Source organism: Haliotis rufescens, unplaced genomic scaffold (genome assembly GCF_023055435.1).
Source record: "Haliotis rufescens isolate VD_foot unplaced genomic scaffold, xgHalRufe1.0.p SCAF_17, whole genome shotgun sequence".
Lineage (NCBI taxonomy): Eukaryota > Metazoa > Mollusca > Gastropoda > Lepetellida > Haliotidae > Haliotis > Haliotis rufescens.
In genome coordinates, this window is record NW_025963857.1 from 10912753 (window position 1) to 10937956 (window position 25204).

The 25204-nt window shown below is 37.4% G+C and overlaps 1 protein-coding gene across 2 annotated transcripts in view; it reads right to left on the reverse strand.

Moving 5' to 3' along the window:
- Positions 1–20500, reverse strand: part of LOC124116148 (homeobox protein caupolican-like) — a 37144-nt gene extending 16644 nt beyond the window's left edge. Inside the window, exons 1-2 of one of the 2 annotated variants that reach the window (XM_048397537.1) lie at positions 20032–20500; positions 7988–8224 (exon numbers count right to left, since the gene is read on the reverse strand). In XM_048397537.1, coding sequence (XP_048253494.1) covers positions 7988–8224; positions 20032–20094 — 300 coding nt within the window. In that variant the 5' untranslated portion in view covers positions 20095–20500. Of the gene's footprint in view, positions 1–7987; positions 8228–20031 lie in introns of both variants that reach the window. The other variant, XM_048397536.1, reaches the window with a different exon arrangement.
- Positions 20501–25204: the final 4704 nt, after the last annotated feature.

Here is a 25204-nt window from a genome sequence, read left to right on the forward strand (position 1 = left end):
AACATTCTATTACCGCTGAATATCCAGAGATATGTTACGAAATAGGTATCCTTTCTTATCGTCATGAAATATGCATGCTCGTTTCCGACATGAAAATACACACTTTCCGACTTCTAAATATATAATAGAAATATTGCGATATTATAGTCACATAATATTTGGATTCATTTCCAAGCGGAGTTTGGTTTATGACGTATCAGTCTGTACGAAACATGATCAATTACACAAGAAACTCACCACCAAATCCCTTGTGTAGTCGTACCAGTAACAACAAGACACGGAAACTGTATACGTGAATTAATACGGAGTTATATTTGACAGTGACATCAAGAATCTAGACACATACATTATAACAAGTACTTGCATTACAGCTGATTAACTTCAACAGAAACGTACTCAAACACGCATTAATACTCAAATCTATCACGAAAGCGAAAAAAATATTATGAAAAACTCACAATGTTTCAAACTCCTGAAGTTCAAGTTTCAAATAACGTTCACACAAAATACTTCTTCACTCCCAATAAACGTAAATATATTTCTGAAATCCCCATTTTAAAAACAAGCCCTCTTAGACACGAGCCAGCCCATGTCATATATGTAATAGACTGAAGCAGTTATTTCTATTATCTTCTCGTAGCCGTCTCATTCAAACCAGAAGGCGACAATTAAGAAGCTGTTACCTTTAATTACTGGGATACCCCCCTACTGTGTTCAATTTGAATAACATTAAATCACTTAACCGGCCTGGGCGGTGAGGGATGCTGTACTGAAAGAGGAATCCTTTGGCTAGTGATGGCCATAAGATGAATTACTTTGTTAACCAATTCCGTCAGCTATTTTGGATTTTTAACATTTTGTTCGCGAAGCGCGACGCGTGTATCACGCGCCGATAGATGCATGCTGCAGCGAGTTGTGAAATGAAAAGTTTGAGTTAAAAATGTCTACTTCAAAGTTTCCTTTTAAATTATTTTAAAATTATTTTGAACTAATATATTTTGAAGACCCTGATTTTGATATTATAAATAGGAAATATTCCGCAGAGCGATTTACACAAAACTTCTATTATTGTAAAATTTAAAATGTTAAAATATAATCAGTATTATCACCCATGGGTCAGTTAACACACGTCCATCAAGATAAAAAAGATATGTTATCAATAATAGCTATGGTAGAATTATTATTTATCACAATGGAAATAGGGTATAATATTCAAACATCGTCATGCTAGTGATATAAAAGTGTTCTTTAATCTTCATACAATTATGATAGCATTGTGTTTCTTATAACGTATGTGTAGGATTAAATAACATCTAAAAATTAATAACATGATGCAAATGCTACAACAAAGTTTAAGACTGTGAATTAAGGAACATCAAATCGTTCTCTGCAATGAATAACCAGAACAACTGACCCTGATTTGAGGGATGCTTAAATTATAACGGAAGGCTCCATATCCTATTTATGCAACGTGTTGATAACAGAATAATTCAGTTGTGAGGTTTGGCAAAGGAATCCAATTTTATGAAATCACCTGATAAGGATGCTATTATATTTCATCGTTTGATGCGCGGGATCATTAATCTACAACGGTTAGATTCACGTTCGGAAGAAGTATGCTTGTGAGAAGTGATGTTATACAAGTTCATTATTATCTTGACTTGATCAAATTGTGTTTAAACTATAGATTGAATATTTTGCATTAATCAGAAGCCCTGAACGCCGATTTAGGCGCCGTCGCGGCTTTCTTATCTCCCCTTAATTATTTCAAGAAGAGGCTCTCGGCTTAATTTCGTTTAAATAGCCATCTGAAGAAATTCTGAGAACCCAATTTAAAAGTGGCATGTCGTTCTGGGATATTTCATAAGAACTGATCTCGCTTAATTATACACACACGCCGCAATTTATTGTGGCAGTTTGAGAAATTAAGAGGAACTTGCTTTGAGGGCATCGGATGATGAATAAATTCATTTCATTTACAGATAGATACATTAATTAATTTTATTGGAAGCAGATGCGGTCAAGATTGCGTTAATTTACAAATTGTTTTTTTCCAGATATAAACATGCATGATATAGACAAGAGACAACCGCCGCCTGCTTGTCGCTTGCAGTTACGCTTTGCACATCTGCTACATATCATACACCATTAACAAAATTGAAGAATTACATTCTGTAAATTTGAAAAGGGATCGAATTATGTTCTTGTATCACTGATGTGCATCAACGCTGGTTCGATTATTAATGATAGCATCTTATATGTTCTGATTGTATAAACGTGATCTATACTCAAAGTGCGTCACGTCATATGACCTGCCGGGTAAAAGAAAGTATACACTTGAAAACTGGATTTGACAAAAAACTTAATAAAAAACGTTATCAGGCTGAAAACAGTGGCCGAAAAGCTGCAAACACAGAGGTGCAAAGGTCCAAAGACAACTATAATACCCGTATCAAATACATTTCGTGTTTGTTTCATTTTATAGCCACTTTTAAACATGCGTCTATAGTTTCTTTACCCCGGCCGTTTGCATGTTTTACATACGTGCATTTGTAATAAACATGCACTATATATCCTACACAACAAACACTATAAACACGTTAAATTGATGTGTATTTATTTCACAGTTCTTGTTGGTTATAGTGATTTCGATCGTGAGATTGATTTGTACATTTACTTTTTGATATTAATTTGTCACTGTAATTTTTTTAGGAAAAAATAATAATACAGGAAACATGTCCTGACAGGAAAAACAGGCTAGATACTTGGAGGCCGGATACAGTACTCCGTGATATGGAACACATGGAGCCTGTCCCTCTAATATCTTCACCCCTCCTCCTGCTACTGCTGCTGATATGGGGGTGCTATTTGCTGCTGCTGCTAGTGCTACTGGTATCATTACTGCTGTTTTTATAGGTAATACAAATGCTGCCTTTATTGCCATTATGTTAATGTAGTTGCTGTTACTACTACCATTACTACCGCTGCTGATGGTACTACTACTACAACTACAACAACTACTAATACTACTACTACTACTACTACTACTACTACTACTGCTACTGCTACTGCTACTGTTACAAATGCTGCTACAACTGCTATCACTGCTACTACTAATTGTACTGATCCTACTGCTACTACTACTACTAGTGTTGCTGCTGCCGCTGCTACTACTACTACTTCTACCTACAGCTACTCCAACAAATACTGATATTCTTGCTATCACTGCTGCTACTGCTACTAATGGTCAGTCATGCTTGTCGTAAGAGGCGACTAACGGGATCGGGTGGTCAGGCTCGCTGACTTGGTTGATGCATGTCATCGATCCCAATCGCGTGGATCGATGCTCATGATGTCAATCACTGGATTGCCTGGTCCAGACACGATTATTTACAGACCGCCGTCAAGTAGCTTGAATATTGCTGAGTGCGGCGTTAAACAATAAACAAAACAAAAAACTACTAATGGTACCGCTTTATTGTTGCTTCTGCTTCTACTTCTACTACCGCTGCTTGCTGTCCTACTACTACCCCTCCGACTACTACGTCGTTGTTCTACTCGTCAATGCCATTTCCGTGCTGCTACTTCGGGTCTACTGTATCAACCCTACATTGTCAACAATTACTACTACTGTTGCTGCAAACTGCACCTAACTATTATTGCTACTGCCATTACTACTACTACTACTACTACTACTATTACTACTACTACTACTACTACTACTACTACCTCTTCTACTATATCTTCATAAGAATTATCAAATGAACATTTTGTCACTATTTTTACTGATGCAGCAACGGCTGGCTCGCTACAAATATTTTGAGTCATCACAGTGTTTGCAAACAAACCATTGAAAACATCGCGCACATCGGCCCAATCTCAATATATTATATAACTGTATCAATACAGTCATAGTGTCCGTCCAAAAATACATGCCCGTGAAGAAACTTTCACAATAAATATTACTAATGGTACCTAATGATCCGTATAGAATTGGTTTTCAACAACCCATGCTTGTCGTAAAAGGCGACTAACTGAATCGGGTGGTCAGGCTCGCTGACTTGGTTGATACATGTCATCGTATCCCAATTGCGTAGATCGATACTCATGATGTCAGTGACTTGATTGTCTGATTCAGACTCGATTATTTACAGACTGCCATCATACAGCTGAAATACTGTTGAGTGCGGCGTTAAACAAACAAACAGAAAACAAATAAACCAACACGATTTGACAAAGACTGACACAGTACATGATAAGGTAGAAGAACACAGAATTCACGAAGTCACAAACAGCTAAGCGCTACAGGTACCAGAGATATGTGTATGTCCGACTATCTGGTTCCTAACACTCTACATTAATCGACTCTCGTTATACACCGGCAGCGTGTGAACTTCACCAGGAGCAATGGCGGCTATTGACTCAATCAATCAAGTGCGCCCGTCAATCATCGTCGATATTGACACGCGCAACAGTTAACACTCCGGGCCAGGAACGCACAGTGACCACAGATGACCACTCGAGTGGACATCCATCATTCTGTCGGCATATTTACCTGAGAGAGGAGACGCAGGTAGATCTCCTCGTTCACCGCTAGCGATGAGCAAGGTCTTATACTTAATCCCGTTAACTGCGTTCTTGACGTGCGATATTTGCTCTGTTTTCTGTATGTGATAATTCAATTACTATCACAGCAGTACAAAATGTGGTTTGATCCTTCTTTCAACCAGTGATGCAGTTTTATCCAAACAAGTTACAACTGTACGGCAGATTTAATTATTTATTTGATTAAATTATGTAAAAGGTCAAAAACGTAAAGGATAAAAACGTTTATTTGTCTGTCGATCGTCTACATTGTATCTATCTAAATTGCATCCATCTGTCTATGCATCCACCCATCCTTTCATCCATCACCTATCTTTCTTAGTTGTATCTACCTATTCGTCTAGTCTGTCTTACAGACCCTGATACAAATGTATATCAAATACAGCCAATGCAAGTCTATAATGTTTGGCAATCCTAGATTACTGCAGTATCGGTATCTGAAAATGAAGAGAGTCACTGGGCTCCCTTTTATCATATTTTTATTAAGATAACTGAACAACTGTTTTTTCTGTACGCTATGTTCATTTCAGAGACTAGATGTTAGTCTACTATTCGTCCATTGTATCCATAACCTATAACCACCATCAGATTCCAGTAACAAATGTTGTATTTGGGATAACACTTTCTTAATAAAGTAAAGATTCTCTTACTTTTTTGGATTGAGTCCCATCCGGGATTCGAACCCACATTGCCAGAGTGAGACACCTAATCGCCAGCACACAAAGTCAGCGATCTAACCCACTCAGCCACCGAGGCTTCCTACTAAGAAAGTGTTATCCCAAATATAACGTTTGTTACATTTGACCAGTTTCTAAATGTCATTCATGTGTTCAGATTCCAGTAAGTTGGCGTGTAATTGTTGCAAATATTTGTATGTGTTTATTAAAATACTAAGTTTTAATATTCTATTGCGTTACATATACACATACACCTATATATTCCATACTGTGCATTCATCTACTTGGCCCACTGACATATATGTTCGTGTCACTACGAGAAATAACAAACATACATTACAAGCCCGACACTAGCTTCCAGAGAGCGCATCGATATACCGACACCAATCCTGCTCTATGCGCTTCTACTGTCAAATCATCGATTTCAGAACTCTTTCGGTTTGCCTGCTGCGACAGAAAAGCGAATTTCAACGTCTATGGTGTATTTCATAATGTAATCGATTTCAACACAGAATAGAGGAAGAAACGGGTATCGATCATGCCGTCTTGCTTATTTCACTTACCTAAAAGTTTTTAATGAAATTGACGGATTGAAAACCGTTGTATATTTCAACATGTGCACGTGAGTGGTGCCGGTAGCATAAGAATAATTTAATCACAAGGTTTATGAAAACACCTGTTAGCGCCCTCTTTTCCGGCAATACATTACCCTGTGGCGTGACAAAGAGGCTGATTCTATTTATAATATGGGAGACAGTTGGATTGAAATTAAACCTGATTGTTAATAACAATCGATGTTCTCGCAGTATGTAAAATGCTCTAAAGATTCGAGTTTAAACGTTATAGTCGTGACTGTGGTGTGAAATTGATTTGTCATTACCAGTGGGTGAAACTGGCTTGGGAATGACAATAGAAGGATAGCATCTGTGCCGATATTAAAATATGTTGTCTTGGGTTATTGAGTGAAATTGACACCTTTATAGCTCTATGATTGACATGTCATAGCATTTGCTTGGAAAAAGACGGAGACAGCATTCACAGGTTGAAATGCACGATACAGGGTTATCAAGTGTACAGACTGTTTCACTGGGCTGAAAACTTACCATTCTTCAACGAAGCCATACATATACCTCATATCAGAAGGTGTAGAAAAAAATCCCCTACACTAAATGAAAACAAAGTTTCTGAGACATATTATATAAAGCCGATTCGTATTGCTTCCTAAATTTAATAAATGTGTCCATTCTTATAATTTGTACCGCTATTTAGCCTAATACGTCCAATGGAATCTGCTTCGGCGGATAATCGAGACTGGTTATTGTCTGGCGTTGACGTTTTATATTTACTGAACCGCTCTCCGTACAGTGTAAATTTCGAAGTCGCCATTTCATGTAGTTTGTTACAATAAACATTTTTCAAAGTTGAGCAGAATTTCACGGAATGGTCTTAAGAATATCAAGGCGTTCAGCAAAGATTCATTTTTCATTAATGAGGGGGAATAGACGAAGATTTAATGTGTTAAATCAATTAGCAATTGTTATACAGAAAACCACGGTTTTAACGACCTCGAAGGGACCACTAATTTTAGTTCGTAATAACCGTAGTTCGTTATAAGCATATATACGGCATTTATACAACACATGGTCGGGACTGAAAAATAAGTTCGTTATATCAGTCAGTTCGTTATATGCGTGTTCGTTATAACCGTAGTTTACTGAAAATAGGAAGTGTGAGCTGGTTCCGATTAAGAATTTGGATAAGAGGTAACGTACGTGGATAAATTGAACATTTATTATATGTATACGGCTTCAGTGGGGTTGGAGAACTCTCCACGGATGTTGAAACATGTTTTAAGGCGTTTGTGTCTCGTTAAAAGGTAAAAATATAACAACAGGTTTTTCGTCCATAATTTACACTGATTACTTCACCACGAACAGTTATGGCAACTTCTTTATGCAAATTTACCTTAATGTCCCTGCCACTTGATATTTGCATGAAACTAACATGACGTTTTAAAGCATTAGCACGTATAAACTGCACGCCGGACAACAACCGGCTGAACATTGTCACCACGTGGGTCACCGACCTTCCAAGTTGTCGGATGTCTGTTTCGTGTCTGTAAGTCTGTTTTGTGCTATCTGGGTCATGTCTTTAGGTCTTTAGTCTCATGTTAAGACTGTAATCAGGTCAATCCCCGATCGAATTTTAAAATAATAATTCCACTGTTTTCAAGTATATCCACTATGGTGCTACATTAGTCATGTGAATGAAGAACAAACGGATTTAGGGTGGACTAGGCACACGAACTATCCGTCATTGGGGTTGGGCACACATGTTGATTGTCTCTGCAGAATTGGGGCACAAAAAGTAATTTATAATGACAGGGCATGATAAGTATCACGTGATCTAGAGGTGGGGCACAACGAGTCTTGTCGACATAGGACCATCTATTTTACTTTCACTTTTGGCACGAGAGCAGTATCTCCGAATACCCGGCACGAATTGGTATTGGCCATGGGCAAATTATTTCCCTTATTAACAAACAGTCTGTATTAACGAGTGTCCCTGCTAACGAGACATTAAGTATCTGAGAAATCGTTAATTATTTGATTGAAACACAAAAGGAAAACATTCGGGTTTTAAAACGTCCCCGTTGATGTCAGCGGTGGTCGAGGCTCTGGGGCACGGGGTAGGCTAGTACTCACCAAAGGAGGGTAGAACGCGGATGGGTCGGTGCCCAAGGGCACATATCCCTGGGTAGCGTATGGCGTGGTGGGGTAGACGCTGTCCGCGAGGCCCGCCACCCGGGAGTAGGAGAGGAGGGAGGGGGTGTACTGGCAGGAACACACGCTCTGACCAGTGTGGGGGTTGGTCACTAGGGTCCGGCCATTCTCGCAGCACGAGTTGGACGTTGTGGTGGGCGGACTGCTGGACATCAGGATCTGCTAAAAGTAAACACGATTTAGTGACGTAATACATATATACCGAGGGGCAAAAGAAAGTATACCGAAGTTTATTAAGAAACTGAAAATTGAAAGAACTGTCAAGAAAACGTACAATAACACCAGACGTTGTCATCTATAAAGTTGTACGTTTTTTTATATACTCACCACCTTCTAAAATGCCAATCAAAACAGTTTGAAAGAACGTTTGTTAAATTGTATTATGTGTTTTTATTGAACCAGCACGGTTTGTAAAGCGTAATCTGTTTAAAAAAGTATTTTTTTGTAAAAACAAATTGGCTCAATGAAGAATGGGGTAAGAAAGGAATTTGCAACCACTTGGCCCCAACCATGTGTGAAATATACATTTGAGCCGAAAAAAGCCCAAGTGAATTGCTTTTCAAAGATAGGACGTCTCGGGTGTCCATTACCAGTTGTGCATTATGCGATTCTTCTTGTAATTTTTAACTTTTTAAATCAAATTATTATTTTAATCATAAAACCATGTAGAAGTATTCTTTGAGGGCTGACTAAGCGCCAGTACAGTTCATTGTTTGGATATACAGTAGACGGTTATAACGAACTCGGGGGGACCACTAATTTCAGTTCGTAATAACCGTAGTTCGTTATAAGCATACATACAGCATATATACAACAAATGGTCGGGACTAAAAATAAGTTCGTTATATCCGTCAGTTCGTTATAAGCGTGTTCGTTATAAACGTAGTTTACTGTAATATCGATAACTTAAGATGTTTCAATTGAAAATCAAACATTAATCAATTGAGAGGTATAGTTTCTCAGTTTACATGGGGTACTTTGGACGTTTGGCATATCTACTATTACCCTACATATTTAGAAGATGATGAACTTATCCTTGATATTAGTGTAAAGTCACAAGTTCGCGTAGTTCAAGATTTTGTATGTCATAGTTTATTAGAAATTTCTTCTAAAATATGCGCAATGTTGTCAATGTGTCATTTTATGTGGATTTATAACTTTAGCTTTGTCGATATTTTCCCTGACCACCCCCTGGTCTAGTGGATACAGCGTCTGCCCGGAGAGCAGGTCAGTAGTTCCATCCCCTGGCCACGTCAGACCAAAAGACGTTGAAAGAATGCACTTCATGGCGCTCGGAATTAGTACGATAAAACAAGGACTGGTCGGCTCTGAGTCCGTATACTGTGCCTGAGTGGGGCATTCATGGTAAACTGTATCTTAGTGGGCACGCACGCACACACGCACGCACACGCACACACACAAACACACACACACACAAACGCACACATACACTAAAACGCATGCATGATCTTGAACGCGAAGTAAAACAGCACTTCACGTCACCTCACCCATTTCCGTACTCTATGTATCTTTTTTTGTTTTTTTGTTGTTTAACGCAGAACTTAGCAATTCCAGCTGTATGTCAGCGGTCAGCAAATAATCGGGTCTGGACCAGACAATACCGTGATCTATGTATCGTCACAGACAATACATTCACGTATGCTCATATCAAAGGTACAAAGGTACAAACATTTCAAGATACGTTGAGGGTGGAAGTATCTACGTCATTTTACTTCTATTTCAACCTTCCTTCAATCAACACTGACTGCATAGACACTTTTAAAAACATAAACTACAGTGTTTTTAACGAACCACAACTATGATATACGATCATCATACTATGGTTTGTATTTATGTTTATGCTATTACCATTTTAACTTCAAAGTTGTTACGATGTTTATTTCTATGTTGTTGACATCATCAATTCGAAGTCAGAAACATCGCTACACTAAAGCTGTTGAACAGTATTCAAGTTATATCACGGCGTGTCAGCTTGATGTCGGAGGTAAACTCGATGTGATGCAGGTCTCAGACATTTACCACTTCGTGGAACCGACGAGCATGGGTACGGTGCTGACAAACGTAGAAACATAATCAGGACGAACCGGGATTCGAACCCACGATCAGAGGATTCTTGCACGCATAAGGGACGCAACTCTGCACAGCGAATGACGTCTTCGACGACTGAGAAACCGGCAACAGTGATCACTGCAGTGCTGTCTAAGTTTAATGAATACTGGTGAGGTGAAATGGGGTTTAACGTCGCGTTCAAGATTATTGCACTTATATAGCGACGTTTAAGGAATACTAGTTACTAGTACGCTATACACTGAAAACGCAATGAATTACTTCCACCACTGGTAACCATAGCAACAGACCACCCTCGCTTAATGTTGTTTCTTATTTTCGATCCTGATGACATCTTAATGCCCGAATATATCAGGTATATGTAAGTGTTATCAACGTATTTAAATGTAATCATCGCGGGAGTGTTTATGCTTTATGCCCACCACACGAAGTGTCAATCAGTTCGCGAACCCAGACAGGCCTGGATGTATAACCCTATAGAGAACTACTGAAAATACAGAGTGCGTGTGTGAGTGAGTGAGTTGAGTTACCGCCATAATCAGCAACAGTCCAGCAATATCAGAATGATGGACAGCAACAAAAGATTTCACAAATTGTCCTTGTTTATTGCTTGATATACTCAGCAATATTCAAGCTTTATGACGGCGGTCTGTAAACAATCGAATCTGGACCAGACAATCGTCATGATTGACGTCATGAGCATCGATCTACGCAACTGAGATACGATAACATGCATCAACCATGTCAGCAAGCCTGACCCTGATCCCGTTAGTCGCCTCTCTCGACATACATTGGTTGCTGAAGACCTTTCCTAACCCGGATCTTCACGGGTTGTTTTCTCACTGACTCTATGACTGTGTACTGAAATGGTTATAACATACTGAGATTGCGTCACTTTGCTTGATGTTTTAAATGGTAACCAATTCTAACGCGGACCTTTACGGGGGTCACACGTTGCACATGTAGGGGTCGAATCAAGGTTTCCGGTGTGGCGAGCGAATTCCTTTTCTTGAAGTGTTCCACTTATTTACTTCGAGATAAGACATCGACATAACACAATTTCAGAAAAATACATTCCCTCAAATCCATGGTAAAGTTCCCGTTATCCTTTTGAAAATATGGACATTGTATGTACTGGAAGCTTTTGTCTCAAACATACAGAACTAACCTTCCAATATCAGCATCATGTTCCTTGGATGGGTACCTAAGTGCAATAATACAGCCCCAGCCATATTGCTGGATGGAAGGTCGCCTTTAAGATTATATTAAATTAGTACCGTTGCTTTTTCATTACACCTTTTGGTGTACGTCTATTTATGACACTGTTCATTGTTTGTTTTAAAGACAGACAATCCAGTGATTGACACCACGAGCATCAATCCACGCATTTGGGATACGATGACATGCAACAACCTTGTCAGCGAGCCTGACCACCCGGACACGTTAATCGTTTCCTATGACAAGCATAGGTTGCTGAAGACCAATTCTGAATCGTATCTTCAAGGGGATGGAAGACTTCAAATGCAACCTGTCACCTCTGAATTGTCCCAACAGTATATAAACCATAAATAACATTTACAACGACATCAACATTAACAATGACGCTTAATTAATCTGTCGTATTGCCATGCATTTGTAGTGGGGTTCATAGTATTCCTCCCTCACTCGACGCTACATGTCTGTCATAGTAATTACATGCATACGTGTCTGTAATGTCGACAAGGCCATAGTGCCTGGTCCGTATCTAGCCCTGAAATCATTCAGGCATTCGTTAAGTCGAACATATCGAAATAGCTTTTACCGGGAAGACTCCCGGCTGTATCTTACAGTCATTTGAGTCCGATATCTCGAAATATTGTTTACCTCGAAGTCGCCCAACAGACCCAGTGATCAGGTTGTCACTCGCCTCGACTGTTGTATGTTATCGTGCCCGCGATGACGCACGTCGTTGTTCATGTTTCAGCCATTGGTCTGTCTGTCTAGACATGATAATTCCAGGCCGCTATGACAAAGCTGGAGTATTATTGCTAACCACGGCGTAAAAGGGCATCCACTCACCCATTGAACTGGATTTCAGCCTAATCCTTACAAAACATCGATTCTTTATAGTGTAGTATGCAAAAAGCATGTATTAAAATATTAATGATGTGGTCCAAAGTTCATCATATGATAATCACACATTTATTTTCGTAATATCTAATAAAATATTGTGTATGACAATTATTTCATGAATTTGCTTTTCCGTGGCCGTATTTTGTCATATTACTTATGGCATTGTTTTCGTTACATAAGATCCGTGATGATAAACGTCATTAATGTGATAACTTAAAACCCTTAATTTATATAATAACATTTAATTTTATTTAATATGTTATTATTATCTTTGTTCTGTTTATTATTCAGATGCGATGTAAATGTTGCAGCCGAAACCCCCCAGAATGGATGTTGAAAATGTTAGTGTCGTAAAACAGACACAAAGAAGAGGGAGCGCTAAAAGCGGACACGTGCACCTTCAAGGCAGTGGGCAGAGTATATGAAACCGCAAGAGTCTGATCATGTGAAAGACATGTTGACACTCTAGGAAGATCAAAGAGCTCGTTTTTTGAACATGTGTGGTTGGTACTTAAAACTTTACTCTTTAAAATTATGCACAAGAGATATAAAAACCTGTGGCTGAGACGAGGCTGTATATTTTGCCAAAGTGGTCGTCGTGTTGTCTCCATCACTTCTTGCCTACTTACCTATATGTACCTACTACCATCGCTGTAAATATACTTGTTCAGATTCGCCTCTGTAGTCAAACCCGTTAGCCCAGATCCCGTTAGTTTGAAACCACCGTTACAGCGAAGATCACTGAACGCCCATATATAAGGGGAAAAAAGTCAACGTCGTTAATCCGGAAATTTGATCATCACTCAGATACACCGTCCAGAATAACAGGGTTTTACTGTATCTATCCATCTGTGCTCCTCCTCGATCCATACTTAAATTTCCACTTTCCATCGATCTTCTATTTATTCAATATCTGCAACCATAGACATATCACGCGTGCTTTATTTATCTTGAATATCCTTTCTTCGATCTACCCGTCTGTGATCTAACTATATCCCAATCGTTCACCCACTCACTCGCATTTAGCTGCAAGCATATATATAAATTTAAATTAGCTGCAGCGCGCGCGCACACACACACACACACACACACACACACACTAGTATATATATACTAGTATATCGAGGTGTTCTATCCACACGCTGATCTACTGTTCTGCTCAGTAATCTATTCCCAAACCAACCTAAGCTCCCAGTTCTTCTGTCCATGCATACTTGTTTGGTGTGTTGCATGTGTTTGTGAATGGTGTCACCGGTGGGGCAGGGTAGGCTCACCTATTGTCGAACACCTGGTGTCTACACTATTTGATGGTGATTCATAAACACATTCATGATACAGTCGGTTATGTACACTGGACTCTGCTTTTAGCAGAGCTTTCTAATGAATATGGAAAGGGTTTTGCCGTTTTTATTTATTATTATTAATGTCGGCAGAGATGGCGACTCCATACTTAGGGGAGGGAGGTTGGGGTGGGGTTGGGTGAAGGGTAGGTACTCTACAGGTTTGTTCACAGATACATTTATCCCGTTACAGCTTTTTCAAGGTCGAAACGACCCAAAGAACTTCGGATATTCGCGAGCTAGGTGTTTTTTTATCAACACAGAAAGTTTATGGTCGTGTTCTTGAAAAGCCATACAGGATAGTTTGTCAGGAAATTAGTGTTTGTTGTTTCGATAAAAAACACAGTTCAACAGCTTAGTCCGGATAATCTAGAGATACCGTCTTAAATGAAGAGTTACCAAGATATCCCCAGTCGTCATGATAGACAGTAATAATGAAGCTTATATGTGTGTGGAGACATTATGTGATATTTGTATAAATCTCGTTGTATAAATCTTGTTGTATTAATCAGGTGAAAGCTAAAGTCAAATGTTGAATCGCCATACTAATAGGACAAGCTCAGAGCATTGAGATTTGAAAAAAAAATTCGGATATCTCGGGGTTATTGGCACACACACACACACACACACACACACACACACTCTCTCTCTCTCTCTCTCTAACACACACACACATACACACTCACACACACACACACTCTCACACACACACACTCACACACACGTGTATTAAGTCTGAGCAGTCTGGCTGATGTTCCCCCAATAATCTATTATATTATTTAAGCTTAAATACAGCATACCCATCCTTGTCCATCTACAACACGCCCCACAAATCTAAAATCTAAGATTTACCTTTGTGGGTTCTAAGTATTACAAAACACATCTGCAAGATATGAGTAAACTATCCAATGGCATATCGAAACGGACTGATAAGTAACTTGATACAATCTAGACTAAACACTATATAATACAAACATTAATAAACGTATGAAAACTGCAGTACTCGATTGATAGAGGCTGTTGAATATAACATTTAAGCTAACGTAACGACAAATCAGTCGTAATTGTAAAACTATATACCAGAAAGATTACTTACTCCAGACCGAGCGTTTCGACTAACAGCGGCACAGTGTACGTCGACAAGGTTATAAGAAGAACCCATATTTTTCAATATATCTGGCTCAGGACTAATGGCGCATAAATCATAATTTAATCCGCGTAAATGCGAAACGTTTAAACGTTATCTAAAAGCGAAAGTATCTGCCTTTTCGCCGACTGCGATAGATTAGCCCATTGACATTAACACGAAGTCAAGCCACCATTAGGACTCGGGAATTAATGCTTAATTACGATGCTTGCCTTCGTTTTTAGTTTCAACTTTTGAAAGATATATTTCAGCAGGTGTGAAGGTCCGTATGGTAAAGGCATCCACACTTTTTCAGGTTCCCGAAATATTCTGGGCTGTGGCTAAAAATCGGGATTTTTTTCAGGGAGTGGAATGTTGAATACTGATTCAGAATTCTTTTTTTTGATTGTTTTTATATCCCCTAAATTTACAAAGCATGTGACTTTTTTTATTCTATTATTGGTATTTTATAATTACCATTTTGTTTTCCTCTCCAGTGTCTCAGAGTTTTGAAATTGACATCGACATGCTGTTACGTCATTTGAAATCGACACGCTATTTGCAACACATGCAAAAGTGCTTACTTTACTTATGATTTAAACGTCAACCCCTTGTCAAAGTTGGCGAAATGATGTATGTGAAAGGAGTTTGCACTTATATCTCAGAATATGGATATCCATAAATAGTACAGTCAATTCTCAACGTCAGATTTTAGCCTAATGCACAAAATGAAATACTCAACAATTAATATAAGATAATTGTAATCTTCATAAATACATATCCTATCCGATTCATCTTACTGGATATTCCCAGCTGGTCATACTACATTAAAATACATAAACACACACTGAAAAAACTTGTACAACACAAATAGAAATATGTTTTTTCGAATGATTTATTCGTTGCTAAAAAAAATATAAAAAGTTTAAACATCTGATTAATTAAACATGCTCGAGTCATAAATGTTAGGTCAACAAGAATGTTTTGCAAAATATTTAAACTGATTGTTGTAAAAACATGTTTTTCTACGGTTTGACTATTTCTATCTAGGTCAGCGCTGTTTATTTTCCAAAACAACCTTTAAAAAAAATATTTAAATTTAACCTCAGCAAGGAGTAAAGAAGCTCAAATGGGTTTCCGGTAATTTCACTGACAGCCTTTGAAAACGGCTAATTTTCCTAATCGCTATCAGATGTTAGCAATGGTCACGTGACACCAGCGTTCAATATTGATTAGCAATATGAAATTGACTCGTCTTGCTGTCAATCATCTGCAGTGATAACGACATTGGGGTAAAGATTGAATTAACCTGCACGGGTCTTTCAATTAACACCGATAACTGGGCCGACAAAAACAATCCACGGACACCAAATTAATTTAATCAAGAGAATAAAGGGTACAATTGATCACATCGCGACGAGTTACTTCAACGCGGGAGTTTTTATTGTGTGTAGATGAGGTTAACATGTTCCTCTGAAGACACAACAACCCCAATTCGTGGGTTAGGACGATTTGACTAATTGTTAAGGAGGAACCGTTTCATATTTCTTTTGATTTTATCTGCATCTTGTGAGCTGTCAAAACGAATTTCATTTTAAGCAATGACAGTGGCTGTTATCACAGCACTTATTGCAGAATCTAATTTTGTAGTGTTAGAATATTTCGTTTATTTGGTTATTTTACTGTTTAACATTCCAAACACTCCATCTTAAACTGAATTATAAAAAGCAATGACATTTGTTTAAAGGATGAAGTTTATCATCTTAAAACAACATGTTTTTGCAAAATCGATTTTTATGAAGTCGTATTCCATACATACAAAAGAAAATATAATTTGAATTTCATATTTTGAGTGATTTAGGAAATGATGTGTAGGCATTTAATACTATGTATGTCATTAATATATTAAAATTACAATAATATTTTCCGTTATGGATCAGTTGGAATGAAAAGTCTTACTCGAACTCAGTTTAAATTCATTGTTCACTTGCGTTACATACTCAAAAAATTAATATTAAGTCAGAAGATGTCTATTTCATTTCATATTTCCTTGAAATTAATTACACCATGAATTTGAATTCATTCGTTTATGTAGTGCAAGTATGTTGTATTATAACGTAAAGTTGCTGATTTCAATGTTTGACATCTTCTTGCATGTCTATTTCAGTGTAACGTTCAATGTCTGTCCCAGATTCTCATCGAGCTGTGATGTGCATTTCAGTCTCTCTCCACTTGCTTGTCTATTGCAGTGAGAGTACTTGCTTGGAATGGTGGTGTTATGGCTAACTTTAGGCGAAGATCGATAACATATCGGATTTCACAATGTCAATTTCATTTCTGTTAAGCTACGCCATTCACCAGGCATGGAGAACGTATTACAGAATTTTGAAATTGACAAGGTCGGGAAATCAGCATTGATGAAATGAACACGTTGTCATTTTGGAATGTTCCGTTTCTCTACATATTGTACACACTGGGTTTTTTGGCGAGTTAGAAATATTGTATTTTTTAACGTATTCATGATGTAATATGCTTAACTATTGATATATCGATGTTGAATGTTTTTGCGATTAAAAAAGCCCTGAAGTAAAAACATTTCTTCATGAAACTGACAAACATGTATGCAAATAGAAGTGTCAATTTGAGGAGATTATTTGAATATACACAATAATGACCAGACATCGGATCAAACGTATTCGTGTTACGTAACGGTATCCGTACATTTTATACACGTCGAGTTATCAACCCTAACAATATCATCATTGCTAGAAAACACAAGACAGTTGTGTCATTCAAAGATAATTAAACCAAACGGGATCACATATGACGAAAACACGATGACATGTAACCCCACTACCGCGACTTTCCTTCTTCCTAGCATCTAGACTTACAAGCTTTTCTTATGACCAAAAGTAGGGAAAAGGGAAAAAATACAAAAAAGACGAAATCAAAGCCAAGGGCAGCCCGACTAGTGATATGTCAATGTCAGGAGAACGATTTTGACACTTTGAAGATACCTTACATCTGTAAGGCAGTACGGAGAGGAGAGCTTGTTGTTTCCACCGCCGAGATTATTACCAGGAGATGCAGTCCAGGGCTGATATCATTTGATCCGAGTTTCCCCATTCCTTGGATACTTCCCTAAATAGCGACACGGCTCGGCATCGTAATTCTACCTCCAACTATGAATGGTTTATCCATTTGTTCGGTTCCGTTCTGTTTATTAGGTTCTTTCATAAACGCTTCTGTCTCACGTAATCCGAGAGTACGTTTATTCGGATCATCGTTAAATAATTATCCATCCCTGTACATGTATGTACCTTAGTATCTATCTATATCTTTCTCCGTATCTACATATCTGTGTATGTCTATCGATCTTCCTCTCCATCTTTGATTCAGTTCATGTCTTCTATCTTCCCTCCATTTCCCCATCTATTTACGTAACAGTTTAAACTCATATATAGTGTCCTTAGTATACAACCTGCCAAGCCCTGTGTATACAGACATCGTGTGTATAATACACTATGTGTATATTAAGATATGCTTACGAGCAAACCGGCTGTTCAACAAACTGTTCCTCTAGTTGGTCGTTCATTCGTTCTTCTCTCTATCCAGTTACACATATACACATATATTTGTTTTCACACTCAAACAGTGCGAACAGATTGTGTAGATATCTTTATCCACGGTTTAATGCTAATGTGTATGTTTAACAGATCATATTTATGTACACACGTGCTTTTTTATTAAGACCACATGGGCGTTATTTGCTTGAGTTGCAAGGGTGTTAATTTCATATACAATCAATAGGCAATTATCATTAGAATAATTTAATTTGATTGTTTGTGATTTGTATTTTGGATTCGCGTTCCTGTGCATCAACTTCACAACAATCAACAGATTTATGATGGGACTTTGTGTAGTACATGAAAAGCACACCCTATCTGTTGAAATGTACATCACGTATCAGTTGATTCTATGTTCAGCATCCTGACGTATTTATTTGCTATTGATGCTATCTACGCGCTGGTCATGTTAAGACACGTGTACGTTTCACCAATCATGAAATCGACTCATGTTTATTCAGATGTCATTCCGATAGCGCCATAATAAATAAAGCAAACAAAGCTTGTCGATTTCAGCTGAAATCTAAAGGAAATCAGCATGCAATGAGCAAATTAAATGCTTAATTGTTACAGTTATTAATCAGTGATGTGAGTGAGTATATCGAACAGGTGCTCGCCTCATCAAAGCTTCTGAAGCTCATTTCTGACTTAATTATCAGATGGGTAAACACATGCTATGTCCAATGTTTATTATGCAATTGACAAGGTAAATATCACTTTTTGATGTAGTTACAATTGTGTGTATGTACCGCTTCTTGTTGTCGTTTTCATGCTGAATGAGATTGATTAATGTAATTAAGGTACAATGTGAATGAAGAAATCAATAATAATATTGTTGCCAAGTAAATTTGAACAAAAACATGAGATTTACACAATGAAATATAGTTTAGAATCAAATACCGTTTCAGAATAAACATTTTGGAAATGTATGAGTATGTTCTGACTGCTATGTAATATACATACCTAATACCATTTATCAAATGAAATAGCCATCCTGATTATTATTTTAAGATAAATGTAACAAAAGATGAAAGTTATTAAAAACAAATCGGATTACATAAATCAAGGTAATAATTATGTCTTGTGTGAAACCTGAGAAGAAATATTGGCAATCAAAACGTCGTAAGCAACTGTTTTAATGAACTATATATTTCAGACCCGTGTTTGTCAGGCGTAGACAGTTTCAAAAGAATTATTTCCAAATGTCCAGGTGTCAAAACTGAAGCCGTTAATCATATTTCATAGGCACTCGTGTATACAGAAAAACAAGTATATCATTCTCGTCATATGCTCTCGGGGCTAGACAAACAAGGAAAGCACACCTTACCATTGTACACTGCCCTGATACCCTTATGAACACGTATGGTAGCAAAAAACCCTCCAATTATACATCAATTATATATATACTCGTTGAAAAGTTAAGTTGGTTTAGATTATTATGCATAATGATATTAAGTTATGATTCATATACTTTCATGTTTATACATAAATGGATATATATGTCAAACAGTATAAATATGTAAATATATGCTGAATTATACTGAAAAAAATGCTTTTAACATGCCGTGCAGGACGCAGACTGACTGAATGAAATTGACAAGACATGTGAGGAAATAAACACCAGTTACTCTACAGGAATGCACTGATATCTACTGTATATATGCGCATATTTACCTGTGATGATGATAACGATGAAGCTGTCGATGGGTAGCTATAACCGAACTGAGGTAAGGACATTGTCAAGAGTCAACGAGGTTCGCAGCTTACTGATAAACAGTCCACATAAATAAACAATCCTTTTCCAAGCTGCTCTTGAATCACAGGTGTGTGATTGTCTTAGAATCTCAGGTAAGTCATTTACCACCTGCCGTGCTCATCAGCTGACCACTGGCTATCTCGGGGTGGACCCCTATGGTCACTCCGTCCGTTCACTGTCCAGTTTGAGACCTTTGGTTTTGAGGCCAAGAGCGGATAATTCTTATCATGCGTTCGCTATACGGTAGGACAAGACATAACAGTTTCCCGTGTGTTTAGTGACCAGCTAGGCTGTCATCATGTCTCTTGCTTGTCTAAGCTGCGGATAGTACAAGCCCCCGGATTGGCTACACTCGGAATCCCCCGAAGCTTTGGGTGAAAACGAGCGTCTAACTTGGACGAGAATAGCTCAACGCGTAGGGAGACTAAGCTCCGCCCCCCACGTTTGAATGACAGCCGCGATAGTCATTTCATCTCATCTCCCGTCCGATCTTCTAACTCATTACTTAATGAAATAATTTCCTTTGCGTTTTACAGCTAAAACGGAGAGTACTTAGGAACGGCAATTTTTACACATTTATTTTGTGCGTTGGGTACAGGTAGTTCACTCGCGTTTGGAAAAGTAAATTGAATTTTCAGGACATTTTAAGGATAAATATTCATCTGCGTTGAATCGCCCGTTGTTTCATTATCTCGTCTAAGTAGACAAACTCTTCGGTCTCATTTCCCTCAAGTAGTTATCAAACATGCGAATAGATTTTTCTCTCCACACGAAAAATTAACCGTCCGCGGAGCAAGAATGCAGACTAGAAAATCATTGCACTGCGGCGAGCGTGTTGACTTTCGCCTTCCACTGAAGTCCCAGCAAAAGAAATCCCATCGTTTCACGCAATGCCCACGCTCATTTGAACAAACTAGCCGTCGTTGATGAAATTACCTGTAAAAATATTGCATTGTCGCTCGGTTAAGTGCCTTCAATCGATTTTTAGTATTGACTTTGTATTTCTGGCCCGTGTGTGAATGTAATGTCTAGATTCAGTAAACACAAGGTGTGTAACACTCGTTTTAGCTAACTTAATCGTTCTCTAGGTGTGTAGGGATTGCAATTCAAGCCTAATCCATTTCACAAAGGCATTGTCATTGCAGCCTAACAGTGTCCAAACAATAGTGGTCATTTTCAATAATATTTAGATACAGAGAAATGAAATATGAGTACTGGCGTCATATTTTCATCGAGGTTGTTTAATGCATAGACAGCCCCCAACTGATTTATATTCACATGGCAAAGTAGAAACGAGTTATTGTTAAATATTACAAGTCTCCCGGGTATTGTCGAAAATAATTGGGATCGACTTTTTTTATCACAGCGATTCAATTGTTATAAAGCGACTTTGCTCTCCGAGTGATCAAGCAATGTTCCTGTGTTCAATTTGGTAGGAACATTTGTCGTGAATACCACTCACAATAGTCGCAATCGCAGAAAATAAAGTCTTTTATCTGCAAGTTTCATTATTTTCTGTATCAACGAAACTATAGACATAGAACGGCTTTGTGACGCTCTTGACTGGGAATCAAGGTAAACAGTAAACACAGCAAGCAATTATATCTCTAACAACTGGACAAATTTACTTTTAATTAAACAGTTGTAAGTCGCTTGCCTATTTCAATATATGACAGTAAACTACTCGCAATGGTATTGTTGTTGAATCAGCGAGTTCATTGTTCATAGTATGTACTAGGCAGTACATTTTCAGTTCTGAAACAGTGGATGATTTTAATACTATGTTGATAACAGTCGCATACAGTTCTGGAACAAACAGTCAAATGCATTTTATTGGAGCGTTTTTCCTATTCAAACAAAACGTTTGTAAAAACGAATTGGTTGTGTAATTATTGTAAACATTTTAATACTCTAATCTTTTATGTTTGATGTTTGACTTTTTTTCTGTTGTAAACGAACGAGCATGAAATGTCTCAGTTAATATTTACTTAATAAATCGATAAGAATGTTTTCGAAAATAGACAATGGTGATTCGAAATTTAATTAAGTAATTTATATGGTATGAAATATTCACTTGCAAAGTACATGGCAAATATATCAGGAAGGATTCAATGTATGTTCAAAGTTATCAAAAATAATATTTTGGAATAGCTTAGCATTTTGTTTTGTAGCGACTCTTTTCTAAGTTCAACCATTTCGCATACATAGAAACAGACTCCATTCAATTCATCTTAACATTTCACCTGACATTTCAGTATTATAGTTTCCATGGAGAACAGTGACGCCACGACACCAGTGTGTCACATCAATAGGTCAATGTTGTGCTAGATATAATAATGTATCACCGTAATACATATGTGATGTGTAACATACCCCGACCCATGGGGTGTACATATCATTTGTTTATACAATCAAGTTGTAATGGTTGAACTTTCAACAGATTTTATCATTTGCCGTGGGAAATTAACAAAGACTGACTCGTTGAAATATTTGTTGTCTGTTTAGTATTTGCAGTATAAAATGTTCAGCTAATACCGAACTAGCATGGACTGAATATATTACTCTCGGAAGAAGTCAGGAATATTTGAAGAAAGATACAACCTAACATTCACCCCTTGCCACACCACAGCCACCCAATACACCCGTCGTCAGTCCCATATTCAAGAACCTCATTTGCTATAGGCTTTTATAAGGGATTACATGTGCCTTCGGCTTACATTTCGCGAACATGTAATCATCACTATTTGATAGTGATTCATAAACACATGCTCATGATACAGTCGAAATCGTATATCGACTTAGCTTTAAGCATAGATTTCTATTGAAAGTGGAAAGGGCTTTGTTCTTTCATTTTTTGTACATAGAAAAGTATATCATGCATAATACGCGCATTAAACAATGACGAGCAACCACTTGAATGTTTTAATAGTGCTTTGTCGTGTATTTCAAATAAACAAACAAACGCTGCGAAAATACTAAACAATTTTCATTGTCGGATGTCGTTACAGCATGTTATTACCGCATGTCATTTCCAACATCACAAAGGTCATTGAGAGTAAATTTCTTTTCTGTGCAATCGACCGTTGGCTCTTCGATTGCTACTGGTTACAAAATAATGTTCTGCGAGACACTACAATCCCTTACCTACAATTTACAAGTATAGATGTACATGTTACTGCAATACATATACACGGAATATACATGAATATGCAAATTGAAAACTTTCTGAGGTTGTCATTTACAGTCCCATGTTAACATTTTAATATTTTTAAAAATCAAAACAATAAAACAGGTATATCGTATTGTCTGAATGACGTGAGTTTGATAGCTAGACAACTACCACTTGATAGATCGTGGTGTCAATTTCGCTTTACCGATTGTACATTTCACATCAAGATAACGCCGAAGTTATCATTCTGTGGACGTGTTCTTGATTATAAACATCAAAATCCATGTCAATTCTCACAGAATCCCTCTCAAAATATGCCGCTGAGATGCATTTGTAAATATGAAGCATGTAAATTCAAACATTTAATGACATTTATTTTGAAGAAATATTCAAGGCATTTCAAGAAATGTATTTAGGTTTCATTGAAATGACCGATGTTCGTGTATAATACTACATTAACCAGAGTTCACACCGTGTGACCATATATTCACTAATGATATGTACAAGAGAAATGTACATCAACATTGAAATGTACAAGTACTCCACGTTTGGTATGATAAATCATTTCAGAGAAGGACATTGATTGTCGTGTTATTCCTTCATAATATCTAGTCAAATACGACCACACGAATACGATGATTTAATCCCCAACGTTAGCTGAACAGCTGTTTTGTAAAGATATATAGTAAATTGTAAAAATTGTAAGATAAATTCACATGTAGTTTAAGACAAAAGTCATGAAAAACCTTAGGATTTGGTTTTTATGTCCAATCTCTTTATGTACATGTGTAACAATCAGAGCTCAATATTACTCATTTTAATCTATAATTCAAGAAAATGAATGCAAAAACCTACATAACATTGACATCGTGTTATAAACAAGGGTTTGTCCGATTCATCACCGTCACCTTAAAACCTCAATATGAACTCTCGGGCAACAGAAAATATACACCCTTGTTTTAAACAAACAAGAAAGGGTTTATTCGATTGTGATGTGGTTGATAGGGGTATCGTCGTTGTGATGACCTTACGTTTGCAGTGTTTCGGCGGCTGTTTACATCCTAGTAACGTTTTTTTAATAACGTTTGTAATGTTTTGGTCATCAAATTATCAGGTGTACACTTCCTTTTGCCCGGATGTTTACCTGGCTGTGGCAATCAGTGCATAGTATTACTTATTTTAATCTATAATTGTGACTCAAGATTGATGAGAAAATATATACACACTTGAATAACCTAAACGATGCACAGCGCGTTATAAACAAGGCTTTGTCCGATCGATCGTCTTCAGTTAAAAAGCATAACATATTGCTATGGTCTCTTCTCCGTGTGTTGTTGGATTAATTGCACGAGTGATGTTCAAACCACCTCATACACGTCATCACTGGAGGCGAGGAAACATGAAATAATCTCCTAAAAAGAAGTTAAAGAACACCAGACTTTCCATATGACTATAGTTAATGTGTCATGCCATAAGAGATTAACTATAGTCAAATGAAAACAATCGAGAGTTCTTTAACTTCTTTTGAGTAGTACATGTATATATAAATCTATGAACATAACAATCGCGTGATAATCGGGAAAATATGTAGTATTTACAACACACAGGTATTCATATTCTTGCTTAGAACATGAACGAACACACGCCAAGTCGGATCAAAACTAAACACGACAAATTCAAATCCGTACAATCCCAAATTGTTTAGATCAATTTGATGACATTTTTATCAATTATTCTGACAATTACTTCTTAAAAAATGATATTTTAGACTTTCGTACCAGAACATGTAATTTGTTCGGTATTTGTTCCAAATACACAGAAGTAGGAAACTGGCTGTCTCGAAGATGTGCTAGTTAAATAGTTTGGTTAATTCAATAGAAAAGTCAAGACGATTTTTTCAAATGAACTTTACGTTTTAGTCA